Source organism: Poecilia reticulata, chromosome 5 (assembly GCF_904066995.2).
Source record: "Poecilia reticulata chromosome 5, P_reticulata-male-v2, whole genome shotgun sequence".
In the NCBI taxonomy this organism is placed as follows: domain Eukaryota; kingdom Metazoa; phylum Chordata; class Actinopteri; order Cyprinodontiformes; family Poeciliidae; genus Poecilia; species Poecilia reticulata.
In genome coordinates, this window is record NC_088834.1 from 27,703,153 (window position 1) to 27,719,104 (window position 15,952).

A 15,952-nucleotide genomic window follows, 5' to 3' on the forward strand; every position below is an offset into this window, starting at 1 on the left:
ATCCTTGAGAAGTTTCTAATTTATGTTTCTAAAATTAAGTCCTTAAAATGTCTTGAATTCGTGACAAAAAAAGAGTTGGCCTTAAAAACATTAATCACAGATCTTAAATTTTATCACTGCAGAACTGAGATGTATTCTATTTTGTTGTGTGTCTTTTCTGTCAGGCAAAGGTTTTGACACCTGCAGACACCTTAATCATGTTACTGAGGGGGTTTAGCCATAGACAAAATATAAGGACTGCTCTCGCCTGTTGTCGCTGACGAGATTTAGGGCGGCCATCTTGGAGCGGTACTCCACTACACTCAGGTTACGTGTTTAGCAGGCACAATGACGTATCAGCGCATTTAATCGATCATAACACGCTACTTTGTTACGGGAAACCATATTCAAACATGTATCAAAGCTACATTTATGAACAATTGCATTTTTAAGTATGTATTTAATACATAGTTTATCATATTTAAATATGCTTAGTGGCTATAACAATAGAATAGGAATGGAATATTCCGATATCAATGTATGAAGAGCATATTACAAAGCACACAGCCGTTAATAATTTATTTAATAAATTATTTAGTAATATCAATACATAATTATATAACTATACAAACAAAAATAAATAATGATTAATACTGAATAATATATATTGGATACATGTTTATATGTATGTATGCATATACATATACATATATATAGATATATGTATATGTTTTTCAGCCGACGAGTTCTAGCTTCAGAGAGATTCAGCAGCTGAGATTGAGTCCAAAATCCGATGTGAGATTCATCTGTGCTGCAGTGAATCTGTCTCTCTTTATAGATATCTCCCTCTTCTTCCTCACATCGTCTTTAGGAAACTTTCAAAACTAAAACGGAAGATTTGGGATGTATCTTACTAGTGAAAGAATTACATATAAATAATAGTCTTTACCACCTGTGTAAACTTTGCTGGTGAATGTTGTAACATGTAATACAATTTTTATAATATATGCTACATTGTTTCATTTCTAATGTAGGCTCTTGTGTCAGATAATCTTAAATCAATGTTTTGGAATAATAATTTTTTTTTAATTTACGGAATCTCAGTTAGCCTTCATAGCGGGGCTGAACCGTATTACACCAAGCACTGTAGCTAATATTAGCTGGTATCTCACCGGTGGACATAAATACAGTAAAGTAATATTCTAATCACAAAATATACACAATAATATGTCATCTTACTTGTGAAATGTTGTCTGTGGAGCCCTCACATCAATAGTCCATCGATCAGAACAACAATATCCCTCAGTGCTGAGCCGAGGCATCTTATGCTGTTTTGATTGAGCAAAGTAGGAGGGTCGACCGCTCCAAGATGGCCGCCGTATTTCCTGCGCCGGAGCAGCCAATGAGGGTCTACTCTTAAATTATGTCTATGGTTTAAGCCATAGACATAAACGTTCATACTGTATATGGTTGAAGCTACCGCTAACTTGTCGCTAATACAACAAGGATAAAAAAGTCTATCTAGGTAGCATTTTTGTCTGATAAGTACAAATTCATTGTAAATTGTCTGGAAAACGTTTAGTTTAATAACTTTTGTTGCCAACTTTTGTTTTTTATATTAAAAAAAACTTATGTTTGACACTGTGGGGTTTATGTCTGTAAAGAGTCAGAAACACAAAGCTGCTAACCAAGATAGATTTCACAGTTTTTGCTCTTTGATTATAAAACAGCAGTATCCTCTAGCCATCCTCCATCTTTATAGTTTTTAGGTCTTAAATTTGATTCAAGGTGGCATTAAAAAGTCTTGAAATTAACTTGCTGAAACCTGTAGATGCCTTGGGTACATCCAACGCATTTGAATGAGTGACGCAGGCCCAAATTAAAACTTTGTCAGAGCAACTTTCTAGTAGACAGCTGATGGTTAAGGACTCAAAACCATCATTCACTTTGAAAAAACCTTCTGTTCCATGGAAAGAAAAGCATCTCCACGTCATCCAGTCTGACTGAAGTCTGCATAAAATTTATTCTACACCACTCATGTTTTGGATTTTATTTGTGATAAAGAGGAAAGAAAACACGCAACTTACTTTCCTTTCTCCTTCACAATTATGCATCCCTTTATGTTAGAGTCTAACATCACGACGCGTCATCACGACTTTACACAAGTGTCTTTACTTCCGCGGCAGAGGCTCCGCCGAACCCCCGAGACTGACTCACCGAAGCCCTGGGGTTCGTTTGAACCCAGGTTAAGAACCACTGTGTTAGAGTATCACAAGTAAAAAAAAATCTAATTTAATAGGTTCAGGTTTGTGGCTGTATAAAAATGGAAAAAGTTGTTCAAGGGGTACGAGTAGTCAGGTTGATCTGGAAAACATCACATTTAGAGTGTCAGGTGTCAGAGTCCCTGGGGGAGCAAAAATGACTTAACATTAGTTATCAAAACAATCCTGAAAAAATGTTTGCAGTGAAGTTCAAAAGGTCACATCCAGGGTCGGATTTACAAGGACGAGGCCCCCTGGCCTGGAGCCAGTTTTGGTGCCTCATCCACTTGAGAAAAAAATCTCCTACTAGTTCAAATCAAAATACAAGGTAGTCCTATACATGACTTGATACATGTTGTTCTTAAAGAATGACTATAGCGTCTTAATTTTCAAATACTTGAGTATTGTTTATTTTCATAAAATTCCCAACATTTTAATGCAATTCAATTGATATGGTCCTATACGTTTTGTATAAAGTACAATGAAAAACATGTATTAAAAAAAAAAAAGGGGGGAAAAAAAAATCTTGGGCCACCTGTCCAAAAAATTGGGGCCCTGGGTTACCGCCTCTTTAAGGTCTTCTGGGAATTTGAAGATTTTTTTCCCCCCCAGAAGTTAGAAAACAACAAACAGCTGAAGACAGATCTACGCAGAAAGAATGTGCTGATATTTGCTTACCTGCTAAGTGTGTGAAAATCAGAATGAGGAAGAAAGAAGTAGAAAATTCCTGGACTGGAACGCTGACACAGCGTGACTCAAGAATACCCTGGTTATTTCTATAAAATGCTTTCATTACTCAGCACTTTCAGCTTGACACAATAATATTACCTCTGATTGCCAAAGTGTCTGATCTTTGGATACTAACAGGGCAAATAAAAATGGACGCGTTAGTGAAAATAAAAACATGGCATTCGATGTGTGTCAGTAAGACTGACGCCCAGTTGTTCCTCAACGGGCAAAAACTGGCAGAAGCATCAAACCAGGTGTAAGTGTTGCACTTTAGTTGAGTGTTTGTCACTTCTGCGGAAAAGGTGGGTGTGGGGCAGGGAGTATTTGCATAGCGACTTTGTACAATTACACTGTCAAAGTGGATCAGTGGCCGCACAAAGGCACCACTATGTCTGCGTGGAGGAGGACAATACCTGCACACAGGAGGCAACACTTTGGCCAGGCCACAGAGCTGCTGCGGATTCAAATGACCTAAAACAAAACCCCTCGCCAGTCAAGCTTATAAAGTCAAACATTTTATTCTTCTCCCTGCAGCTTTGGTGCGGTTAGATCATGTATGCAAATACATAACAGAGAGCTGTGAACATTAAAACTCCTGTGTAACTTCACATCATTTAACCCGAAGCAGGCGCCAGCAGTAAATCAGACGCTTGTTTTGTATAAAGGAGCAAATCTGTCATCAGTGTGTTTACATGCGCAGCAACCTCCATTGAATGATTTTTATCTGGCGTCGCACGCCAAAATATGTCAACAACAAATGCAATTAAAAAAACGAAAAAATACAGTGGAAAAAATAATAATAAACAAATCATCATTTATGTACAAATCCTACGCTAGACGAAGGAGAAAGCGCGCGCTGTAGCTGCTGCAAGGTCACACCAGAGTGGGCACCATGCCGGAGTTGAGGTGGTGCGCGTAGGGCAGGCCGGTGGAGGGGTGCAGCGGGGTCGGGGTGGGGATGAGGTGCGGTGTGTGGCTGTAAGTCAGCAGAGTCCCGGGGCAAAGGGAAAAGGGTCCGCCATTGTCGTCCAGGGGAGGCGGCTGGACCACGTCCGAGTACGGCTCCAACATGGCGACCTTCTTGCTCTTCTTGTTCTTGTTGGAGACTTTCCGGTTCCGGGTCTGGATGCCTTCCTTCTTCATGGTGAGCGGTCGGTTGACCTTGGGAGTAGACGAGAGGAGTTATGACAGAAATGTCCCCCACCAGGATTCTGCGTCGGGTTGGAAATGTTGCTTTGACCTCATGTGGGGCCTCAACAGGGCCGGCTCGAGTCTTTCTGGGACCCTAAGAAGATTTTTATTTTGAGGCCTCTCGCACCAACATCTCAACACCAGATGCTTCATCATTCCTATGCTACACTATGTGTGTAACCTACACGTCATGCTAGTGTTATTAAAGCTATTGCCTTAATTAACTGAATTAATTAGAATTTTGAAATGGAGAGTGATATTAAAGTGTGGCAGTAAGGTTGGACTATATTGCTGAAAAACATATCACAATATTAGCATTTCATATGAGTCGATATTGACATTTATTGATTAGTTTTTTTGTTTTAAATATCTGAAATACGCGACTTTTCCTTTTATCCACAAGTTACACAAGTTACTCAACAGGTTGTTGCTAGGTAACCAAGGAGAAAGCCACTCATAGCTGGTTGAGTGGCTCAACTAGCTATGGCTCTCCTAGCTAACTTAGGTTGCCATGAGAGATTGAGTGGCTACAGCCTTTCCTCTGCCTACATGCCCCAGAATGCTATGCGGTTCTGGATCTGAATTCCTTTAAAATTATTGAATTCTATCAGACATATGATCTACTGATATTGATCATGTTTATCGCAATTATTAATTTATTGCCAAGACTTATGTGGCATATCAACAATTTACAGTAACAGTGAATTTACAGTAAACAATTCAACAAGTTTTTTATCTTGTTTTTTTATGTGTCTTGCACTGCAAAAACACAATGTCTTACCAAGTATTTTGTCTAGTTTCTAGTGCAAATATCTTAGTATACTTAAGAAAGGACAAAACTAGCTTACAAGTAACATTTCAGGAGCTTGCTTAAGTCAATAATTCCTTGATACTCATGAAAAAATAGGAGTTCCTTTGGCAGATTATTTATCTTATAACGAGCCAATTTTCCATGTCATAATTAAAATACTCTGCAAATAAAATAAGTAATTTTTCATCCATATTAAGGAACAAGCTCCTAAAGTTACTTGTCTGTTAGTTTTGCCTTATCTCAAGTCTACTAATTTATTTTCACTCAAAAAATACTTGGTAAGATTTAGTTTTTTTTGCAATGTGTGCAATTTATCACAACAAAATTGAAAGAAATAATCTTCACAATATCTTCTTATATAAAAACAGTTGCCATTAAAAAAAATAAATAAAACTGATGTAATGGCCCAAAGCAGCAGCATAACTCGCTTCTGCCTTGGGCCGGCTCTGGGCCTCACATTGTGCAGTTTGAAGTAGAGTCCGCAGGCGTTGCACACGGGCTCCCCGCTGGCGTTGCGCCGCCACAGCGTCGTCGTGCTGGTGTGACAGTTGGCGCACACGGTACCCGCGCGCTTGCTCACGATCTGAAACACGCGTGAGAAAAAACAACAACACGACAATTAAGGTTTGTGCAGCAGCAGGTGTGCTTAGCATCTCCGAGAAGGAGCGAGTCCCACCAGTCTCTTCTTGGGCCGGATCAGAGGTCGGTTCTGGCCGTTCATCTTGTGGTACAGTCCGCAGGCGTTGCATAGGTAGTGTCCGGTACCGTCCCGGCGCCACAGGGGCGTCGCAGTGGCTCCGCAGTTTACACACTCTCGGGCCTCTGTTAAAAAGAACAAAATGTGTGTAAATTTAAATAGAAAAATAGAAAGAAAAAAAAAATAGTCCTTCCTTGCCATTTCCCTTGCTTTCTCTGGCAGCTGGTTAGCTTACATTTCGTGACAAGGCGTTGATAGAAACTTTATCACAAGTTTTGGCAACTCCCAGCCAAGACAAGTTGCCTTCCTGCAGCTGCTTTGATGAGTCGTCGTGAAATGGAAACGACTTCCAACATTTCTGTTCATTGAGTTTCCCCTGAAACCTCTTTTTGTCTATCAGTATAAATCGGTTTACTATACTGTAATTAGCATTGTGTAGAAAATCCTGCACGAGGCGGCTAACGGGGCAAAGGTTACAGCCTGGAGACTAAAACCTCCATCCTGCTGTTCCTACAGCTTCGGTCTTTTTATTGACAGCCTGAAGAAAGTGTCAGAGTGATTCGAGTTTATTAAGGCTCCTATCTCTCACTCACACTTCCCCATCAACTTGATGCAATCACCTTGGCATCAGTAAGTAAATAGCTTTTTTTTTTTATTACCAAATGGTAAGTTTACTATCCTCACTAGGATGAAGTTAGAAAATATTTAAGTGAATTTTAATCCTTCTGTATGACTGAATTGGATAGGAATATGTTTTTTTATAACTGGATATGAATTAGATCTGTTTGTCTTTTAAAATTCTTGACATTTGTTAGAAATTTGCACCACACAAATAAACTGAATTAAATTGTTGCTGTGCAATGTCAAGTCAGCTGGCTGTAAGGAGGCGTTTGTTGTGCTACTGGCAATAAAAGACAAGGCTGTTTAGAAAATATCTGCAGTTGCAAAAAAAAAAAAAACCCTGATTTATATATATGTGTTTAAATTTGTGTATTTAAAATCATATTAAAAATAATGAATTAACATAGTTTTAAATAAAATAACTATTTTCTTCAAAAATCTAAAATAATTGTTGTCTTTCATTGAGTTTAACATTCTGTTTTAAATTTTGGTATAAATATCATGAAGCTGTGATATGTTTACTCAAGGAAGTTTTAATATCAATCCAACAGTGGTGTTCCTAAGAGGTGGCCAAGAGGGGGGCAGCAACCTGGAGAAAATCGACAACCGCTAAGCAGGTATTAAACATACTTCAATTAAACTCACTATTCCGTGCTAAACTTTTTCATTTTATTGGTTTGATGCAATATTTTATCTTTAAATGTCACATTTACATTAAGTGAAAGGGAGAAATCATCATAATTAACAGAAATTTAGGCTTACAAACAATATATACATATGTCGTCAGTTTTCTGTGCCGAGTCTCACCTGGAGTGGTCGGCCTCAGCTTGTTGCGGAGCTTCGGGGAGTAGGACGGGCTGATCCAGGCTCCGGCACTGGAGTAGAGGGCTGGCGAGCCGTAGTCCTGCGGCCCGCTCATGTACGAGCTGTAGGGGCTCAGCATGTGGGGGTGCGAGTGGGATGAGGGGGTGTACATGCTTCCGGCGGCAGGGGTCAGGTTCAGGAAGTTGCTGCTGGCTCCTGAGCCGCCCAGGGGGCTCAGACGCTCCGCTTTGAGGACCTCCTGGAGCCGGGGGCTATCCCTGCCCTCCCTTCCGGGGGAAGGGTACCCGTCCCTGGAGGCGGTGAAGGAGGAGACCATCCCGGGGGAGTAGAGGGAGGTCGGGGTGTGCGAGTGCAGCGGCGTCTTGGTGAGCGGGCTGCCGCTCCAGGTGGAGGCCGCGGGGCTGTAGGACGAGCTCAGCGGGTGGCTCGGGGGCCCATCCAGGAGCTGGAGGTTACTTAGGAGGCCTGGGGAGGTGTACACCTGCCGGACTTTAGACCACACAGAGAAAAAGGAATGAAATCATCAAGTCTGGGTTTCAGATCAGCGGCCTGTTAAATATGTTAATGTGGGAGCAAATCGTGTATTAGACTTTATTGAAAAAAGAGAATGGAGCTCCAGCTTAAAAAAATTATTCATTTGTTACAATTAATCAAATTAAGTTTGTTAAACTTACTTTCTTTATGTTTGTTTAACATGACAACTTAATAAACTTAATATGTTTACTTAAGTTGATTACTTGTAGCAAATTAACTAAATTTCTTTTAAGTTGAATCTCCTGTTTTGTTTTTCAGACAGGGTCTATTTTAAGATTTACAAATTTACATCTCAAAGGGAAAATATTAAGCATAACCCAAAGTGTTTTTTTTTCCTTCAACAGTCATATTTTTTTATATCACGGTAAATAGGAGAGAAAACATAAAGGGACTGTATACTTCAAAACAGACTTGAACACTCATTTACTTGGCTTAATACAGCGAGACTTTTAAAGGAACTTATTTTTTTGTTGCTAGGAATAGACTAAAATATTTTAATAACCAAAAAAAAAAAAAAAAAGATGTCAGGCCCGAAAGATTTAGTAAACTGAACATATTTCTTTGGTAACACTTTATTTGACTGAACATTAAATAGTCATAAACATGACATGAAGTGATGTTAAATGTGAATGAATGTCGTTATGAGTAATTCAGTAAACAGTGACACTTTTAGTGCAATTTTGCATTAAAAGTGTCACTGTTTACTGAATAATGGTATTATTATTCAGTAAATAACAATGTCATTATTATATACTGAATAATAATTAATCTTGTAATTTAGTGAATTATATTAATCTAGTGAAAGAATATTCTGTATTATTTTACTAAATGAAATTATTATTTAATCCAGTAAATTAAACATAAATTTGCTGAATTAAATCCTATCCAGTACATATTAATATACTGAATTCAATTAATGTTAAATGATATTAATTAAGTTAATATTAACTTCAGTAGATTAACTAAATAACAAACAATGCAGGAGTGCAACCTGCGTTGTTTAATGCAAAAACCATTTTGTTTTTGTATTGAACAAAAAAGTTTAAAGCAACTTCTTTGCATTAAAAAGTTGCCATTTTTAAAGTGTCATTCTTTACCAAATGACACTTGACGACCTCTGTCATGAACATCCAACATCCATGAAGACTCCAGGTTTATGTCTTATTCACGTCCCTCCGGATAAGTGTTAGCATTTCTTTAATAAAGACAAACGTCTGAGACGTTTTCTTCACTTTATGTAATTTATTGCTGGGTAAGTAAAAAGCACTTATACCAAAATTATTTTTAGTTGGGGGATGGCCGCGGAATATTTGCCCATGGGGCAAACTGTTTGGACGCCCCCCGGTTCAGAGGACGGAGAGGGATCGCTGGCGCTCACCGGAGCTGTGTCTGTAGCTGGACGGCGCTCGGCTGTGGCTCGGGTTGGGGAAGAATGAGGACAGCCCGGCGTAATCTGCGTCTGCGGCTGAGAAGAAGGCCTCTCCTTCTTCCCCGGCGGTCAACAGGCACGGGTCGGAGGGGAAGCCGGCGAGGGGGTCGGAGCTGAGCAGGGTGGGAGACACCCAGTGGGACTGGTCTGACGAATCCTCCATGATCACTTTCACCTTGCAATAAAAGCACATATCCATCACTCGTCCCAACACACCGGTCTGCCAGCGCAGGCGACTCTGATCGAGGCAGATAAGGCGTCATCGCCGGGCCCCGACATTCGCTAACACAACAAACAAGTGCAACTTGAAATTATCAGGGACGAGATCTCGACAGCAGGCTTTTTCAAACTTCCTTTTCTAGGATCCTCATTTGACTGTGGCTGAAAGTAACAACTAAAAATAACCGGCACTTTAAAAGTAGTGATGCAGCCAGTGACCGAACGGTTACTAGCTGGCCTTAAAACATAATAGGTGTGCCGGTTGGAGGTAGGCTGAAGAAATGCCCGAGGGGATGAAAAACGAAAAAAACTGAAAAAAAAGGTTCTGCTTCTTTTTTTTCTTTTTCTTTTCATAAACAGAGCATCTTAGAGAATGACAGAAAATCTTCCCCAAAACATTTATCTTCAAGAATATAAAAAAGTGGTTAAAGTAAGAAATATCACAGTCGTGGTAAAAGTCAGTGTCAATCTCGCTCAGGATCTTTACAGGAAAGAGAAGAGGGAAGAGAAGTGGCTGATAGCGAGAGATAAAGTCTGAGAAAATCTGATATGGCCCCATTTTTATAATCCTGAATGTGTCCATTTGCGATGACAAAGTCAGAAACACGCAGGACGAAAATAAAAATCTGATTTGATTAATAAAAATCTGAAAGCAAAAGTATGAAGACATCTCAAGGTTGAAAGCAGGAAGAAGTTTCACATAAATACATTTAAACTTCATAATTACAAACACACAACTCATCCTAAACTGAGCATTCAGTTTAGGATGTTTGTTTTGATAAAAAAAAATGTTTGTTTTGTTTGTTTTTGTTTCTTTTGATAAAATTATTTGAGCTATTTTTCCTAACTCGATTTGGAATCAATATGGAGGAAAACATCTTTTTTTTTTATCTATAAAATATATTGCTTTAATTAAGTGGAAACACCAATACTTACAGTTTCATTAAAAAGTTTCCGCCTCAAAATGAACTTAAACCGTGATGTCAAAAGTGGCCAATCAGAGACTGTTGAATTTTTTAAATATTTATTTTAATAATAATAATAATAATAATAATAATAATAATAATAATAATAATAATAATAATAATAATAATAAAAAGAGCAAAACAATTAACGAGAGACAACTCAAGAACATCAGTCCAACATGAGATGAAATGGTCACCTACCAGAGTGGATGCTCGCAGAATTTCTACAACCCAGTGGAAAGAGGTCCAGTTCAAGTCGACCGACCGACTGACTGACTGACTGTCTGTCTCGCCGCAGGCTGATGGCTACAAGAGCAACTTCTTCAACCAGCAGCAAAGTTTAGGGCTTACGAGACAGTCCGTGGGAGGGGTTGGAGACAACTTTTTTTTTTTTGACAAGACACACCTCTCTGGTCCACAGAGAAAGAGCCCGCAAGATGGCAGATGTTACATATTTACAGCTACGAGAGAGGGAGACAGAGAAAAATCACATTTGACCGTGTCATTTATTTACGAAATACAAATATCGCCGGTGGGTTTATGGCCCTGGAAGGCCGTTTTAAATCTTAGTTCCTCTGCTCTTCCTTTATGTCCCTGCGCGCTGCTTGCGTCGCATTGATAAAGGCCGTGTATCTCGGATGATTTTCACCACGAATTTAAAAAAAGCGGCAAACCACGGCTGTTATCAAGCCGCTCCAGGTGATGGACAGAAACGCCGGATGAGACGGGGTTTATTTAGGTGTGGGACTCAGACACGTCGAGGAGCAGGCCATCTCCAGGGCCCTTCAGGGAGCACACGCGCCATGGAGAGGCCCTCCTTTTCTTCTCTTGTTCTTTTTAGTGTCTGCTGATTAAATGTGCATACGGCCCCAGATAAGAGCGAGCCCACATGGAAAAAGAGCTTGAGAGGCATTTGAACAAAGTGGAGGGAAAAATGCAAAGACGCAATTTCTTTGTGGTTCGGCAAAGCTTGGAGTGGAAGCGCAGTAATGCAAATCGGGGAAAGAGCAGCAATCATATGGGAGAGATATGGTCTGGACACGGCCTGGCAGCACACAAGCTCGACACTGTGCCCGGTCATTTGATAGTCAAAACAGCTCCCAAATTTCCTCTCTCTTTGTTCATTTACAGTTTTCAGGGAAATCAGGGGAGAAAAACAGTTAGGCAGAAATGAGATGAAGGCTGATCTTTTTCCCAGCCTTTTAAGAAACCACAGCGGTTATGGAGGATTGATTCCTGATAACCTGCATCAGTTAGCCCAGGTGCAAATCGAAACATGGGGTCCTGGCAGCTGCGGGGTGAAAAAGTGTTTAATTAGTTCAACCATCTCTGTGAATTTTCCATTCCTGGGAACAATTGTTCAAGTAGACCATGAAGCCAACAAAAATAAACGGAGGAGAATAGCAAAGGTCAGCGAGGTCAACCTCGGCAGACTTTTTATGAAACGGATGATCGACAAACCGGAACCGGGCCAACTTTACTGTTTTAACAGGACGCTCAGGTGAAGTACTTGCTTTTTTTGTGGAAGCCTTGATTGGATTTAATAGATTTGGAAGCTAAATGTTTATTAATTTTACTAGCAAAGTAAAAATATCACCAAAGTAAAACGAGGCATAACGCCAAAGTAAAAGTACAACAGCTGGTTCTTATAGGGGGACTTTTAGTACTGCTAGAAGAAGTTGGTTTTAGCCATTATACAAGGTAAATACACAGGTAATTACTGTGACGTAGAGCTATTAAACCACAGAGAATATACAGACTAAAAGACTAGTTGATCAGGAAACCAGCATTTATGTATAGGGTCTGTTTGGATAAGAATCGGCCTGAAAAATGAGCACAAAATGGATGGAGCGCAGGTTAATGATGACCCCAAGGTAACATGGAAAAGAGCCTGATAAAAGAGCCTGTACAGATGTGATTTGGGTCAAAAATGTCACCCAATGCAAGACGGTGGCTAATTTGTCTTACATTGGGTGAGACAATGTAAAACATTCCTGGAAATATCATAATATCATTGGACAGTTCCTATCCTTATTCCAGGATCTGTTTCAGAGCTGTGTAAGGACAGACTTCTAGACATTGTCAAAAACTTTGAGCAGTTGTCATCAGGCAAATTACACCGCATGATCAAATGCTGAAACTGTTCCCCAGCTTTCTGCCTTCGTCTGTTTGAGACTTTATCACTGTGTGGTATGTAAGGAGCGCAATAAAGATTATGAAGAATAAGAACCCAAGTCTGGTACCTCCTCATGTAGGAATAACATTGAATCCAACTTTATTCTGTTTCACTTAAAAAAAAGAAAGAAAAAACATCAAGAAATGTAAACTGCTGCGCTCAGTCACAAGCTAACTTTTAGCAATGAAGGCTAATAACAGGCTTTGTTGCATTTCCTGTATTTAACCCTAGACAAACAAATCACAATTAAAGGTTTTACAGTACTGAGTGTGTGACATAACGAAAGAGATACAACCGGCATGAGGGCTAAATAATCGTTTATTGTAGCGGCTATCGCTAGCTTAAACACGTGATTAAATCTCAGCCTTCCTGTTTATTCATCCATCTTAGAATTTGCAGTAGATAATACAGTATTTTAAGAGCCCAAAGTCTAAACTTAAGAACCAAAAGCAAATGCTGATAGGTATTCATATTACCACTGATGCAGGAACACAATCGTTGTGAGGGGTAAATCATTTATTGCATCAGCTATCATCGCTGGTGAGAAATCTCAGACCTTCCTGTTTATTTGTCTAACTTGTAACTTGAAAATCCAATCCAACTTTATTTATAAAGCACTTTAAAACAACCACAGCTGATACAAAGTGCTGTACATTAAAACACAACATAACAATAAAAAAGTAAAAACTCTTACAGTTTAAAAACAAAAACATACAATTTAAAACTAGATCCCGCTGGAGTTGAAAGCCAAGTAAAATAGATGGGTTTTAAGACGAACTTTAAAATGTTGACTTTTGAGCAGAAATGGAACCTGTAGTTAAGCTACATTCTTCAACCACAACACAGTAGAACAGTTTTATTTTCCTCCTTTATTTTTGTTTGAGGAAAAACAAAGAAACCAAAAAAGTCTAAGTCTTTTAGACTTTTTTGTCTGAACGACTTAAAAAGTTGGTACTTTTTAAACATTTCCACTTGAAAGATGTTAAACATGGGAGGATGATAACTTTCTTAATTGCCTGTGTGCTTGCCTAATCGAGGTGTTGCTTGTCCAGATCATTCAAATGATTGTCCAAAATTAGCATCTTCAGAGCTTGCAGGTAGGATGAGATGCATGCTGGGTAGACTCGATAGGCAAAGTGTCTTCTATAGAAGTCTTCCTTATTTAACGACTCGATTTGGTCTGCTTTCCCACTAAGGACCGCTGTGTCAAGATGAAATGGGACTGAGCCGAGCTGCTCTCTAAGCACATCGGCTTACGTGGCTGTTATGAGGAGTGACGGCGCTGAAGTCTGCGCCGCAAGCGTGGACAGCTGGGCAGGGACGTGGCGGCCTGCGACGCCCTGATAAGCGCTTATCAAGATGAACGCAGGAGGAGGCCGGGAATTACAAGCAGCACAGCCGCAGGCCCACAGGACCCTGCGGCCTCGGCCTGGTCGTGCTGTGCAAGTCGGACTCACAGTGAGAGTGGTACATGTGCAGCGTGGCCCATCAGATGTCAGTGTTTCCTGCTTGCGCTCTGAAGTGACACTACAGTGTGAAGTACAAGACAGTTGGGGGGGGGGAGCTGTTTGAGCCGGTCGTAACCCGGATGGCATTGTGTGTCACCACTGGACTTTGATGGCAGCCTTCAAATTCCCAAGAAACGGGCTTCTGTGAAGGCGGTGGTCTTATCTCTTTGGTGCAGGGCTGCAGCAGCAGTGCTATACCCAGGAGAGCTCTCTCTCTCACACACACACACACACACACACGCACTCACTAACACACACAAACTGTCCTCACCATCACCAAACAAATTCAGAGATGAGTTGCCTCCTCCATGCTGATCTTGGCATGTGAGGTGACGTTTTTAGCAGCAGAGGAGCGTGAAAGTGTTGCTCTGACTAATAAAGTTAGCTTGTCCCTTAGCTATTGTAACTCTTTCCACTGTTGAGTTCATGCAATCTCACCATACACAAATGTGTAAAAGAGAAACTATTAAAACTTGTAGCTTTTCCCCCCTAAATGTTCATGTTGTTTGGAGTTAGTTTTTGTTCCTGTAAAGATCTCGTGAGCCTATTTGTTGTTGTTGTTGCACAGATGCTGGTAAAATCTTTTTTTTTCTTCTTTGCTTTGGGTTATTATCGAGTTGCCTTGCTATAGTATTTATGCCTGTTTAACTTTTTTTTTTAAAATGTCACATTGTAGTCACAAACCTCTATTTCTTTGAAATTTTCATAGAGCAGCATAAAGTCAGATGGGTTCCTACAGATGACCAGTGATACTGTAGTCATTTAGAAGGCTGGGTTTTCCAAATAAGATGATTTCAGTTTTGCTTTCGTTCAGATTATTAGGCATATTTGAACATCTGTGAGGCTCATCTGTAGGGGCTGAAGAGCAGTGTGGCCAGAATAGATAAATAAATATGGATAACATCCGCAAAGCAGTGAAAGGCGGCGTTATGTTGAATAAGTGTTGTGTTAAGAGTGGAAAAGAAGTGGAACTAGAATGGATCAGTGAGGAACCCCGAAGTCAAGATGGGACAGGACTGAACTGTGGGTCAGTTAGCTGCCCAGAGCTTAGGACACTGTTTGAAACACTAAATCTGACTCAAACTTTTACACAACCTCCTCCATGGTTTCCAAATTGTTCGCTGTCTAATGTTCACTAACAAACCTTTGAAGCTTCCCTGTTTACAATATGTAGTACTTTGTGTTGTCACAAAATTACAAGAACATATGTTGAAATGAAGCAAATTTAACTTTTTACTTACATTTACAATAGAAATATTCTAATATATATATATATATATATATATATATATATATATATATATATATATATATATATATATATATATATATATATATATATATAATTTTTTTGTTTTTACCTAAAAAACGTGTGGCGTTTGGTTGAGAAAGTTGCGACAAAGCTAAATTATTGTAAAATGTTGATTTAGTTACGGGGATGTATTGACTATTAGTGTCAGTAAAACTAAACTAAAACATAAAACTACTGTTGTAAAGTATGAAATTCTAATTTCAGCAACTTAAAGTGGTGTCAAATACACTAGAGAAACACACCTGACACAGCAGTGATGGAGACCTGCTGGCTTAACGGAAGCATCTGCTGCCCCCTGGTGGAGAGTCAAAGTGATTTACTGCCATTCCGCAGGGAGTTTCTGATGAGGTTCTCTGTTCCTGCACTGGCTCTGAAGCAGATGGATGGTGCGGACACGGTGCATGACGTTCACAGTTCAAATATATAAAAGCATTATTGTTTTCTAACACATCGAACATTGGTCAAAAAAAATAAATAAAATAAAATACACATCTCTGTTTTTGTGAAAATAAATATATTTTTGATCCAGATTTTCTTTCACATCACAATTCATTTCAACATTATGGATTAAAAAAAATATTCAAACATAAAATTTATGCGCATTTGTTTGTGTTGCTAGTTATAGTTATCAAATAATTAAATTGCAAACTTCTTTTGCTCAGATAGGTCATACATAAGACCGATAAAATACAAAT

General features: G+C 39.5%; 1 protein-coding gene and 1 long non-coding RNA gene across 4 annotated transcripts; one reads left to right on the plus strand and one right to left on the minus strand.

Annotated features, from left to right (window-relative positions):
• Positions 1–709: 709 nt before the first annotated feature.
• Positions 710–11,089, minus strand: gata1a (GATA binding protein 1a). 2 transcript variants are annotated; one of them, XM_008410518.3, is made up of 6 exons: positions 10,463–11,089; positions 9,027–9,252; positions 7,097–7,603; positions 5,648–5,793; positions 5,429–5,554; positions 710–4,130 (listed from the first exon to the last, which is right to left on the minus strand). In XM_008410518.3, exons 2-6 carry the CDS (start codon positions 9,238–9,240, stop codon positions 3,843–3,845), a joined length of 1,281 nt encoding a protein of 426 aa, XP_008408740.1. In that variant the 5' UTR covers positions 9,241–9,252; positions 10,463–11,089; the 3' UTR covers positions 710–3,842. The 2 variants fall into 2 exon arrangements, with proteins under 2 accessions (XP_008408740.1, XP_081463521.1); XM_081607395.1 differs by lacking the exon at positions 10,463–11,089 and having other exon boundaries at positions 9,027–9,920.
• Positions 5,505–15,115, plus strand: LOC108166275 (uncharacterized). Of its 2 annotated transcripts, none has more exons than XR_001776584.2 (3): positions 5,505–5,595; positions 6,841–6,906; positions 13,634–15,115. It is a non-coding gene; the product is annotated as an uncharacterized LOC108166275 (long non-coding RNA). The 2 variants fall into 2 exon arrangements; XR_014087658.1 differs by lacking the exon at positions 5,505–5,595 and adding an exon at positions 6,213–6,298.
• Positions 15,116–15,952: the final 837 nt, after the last annotated feature.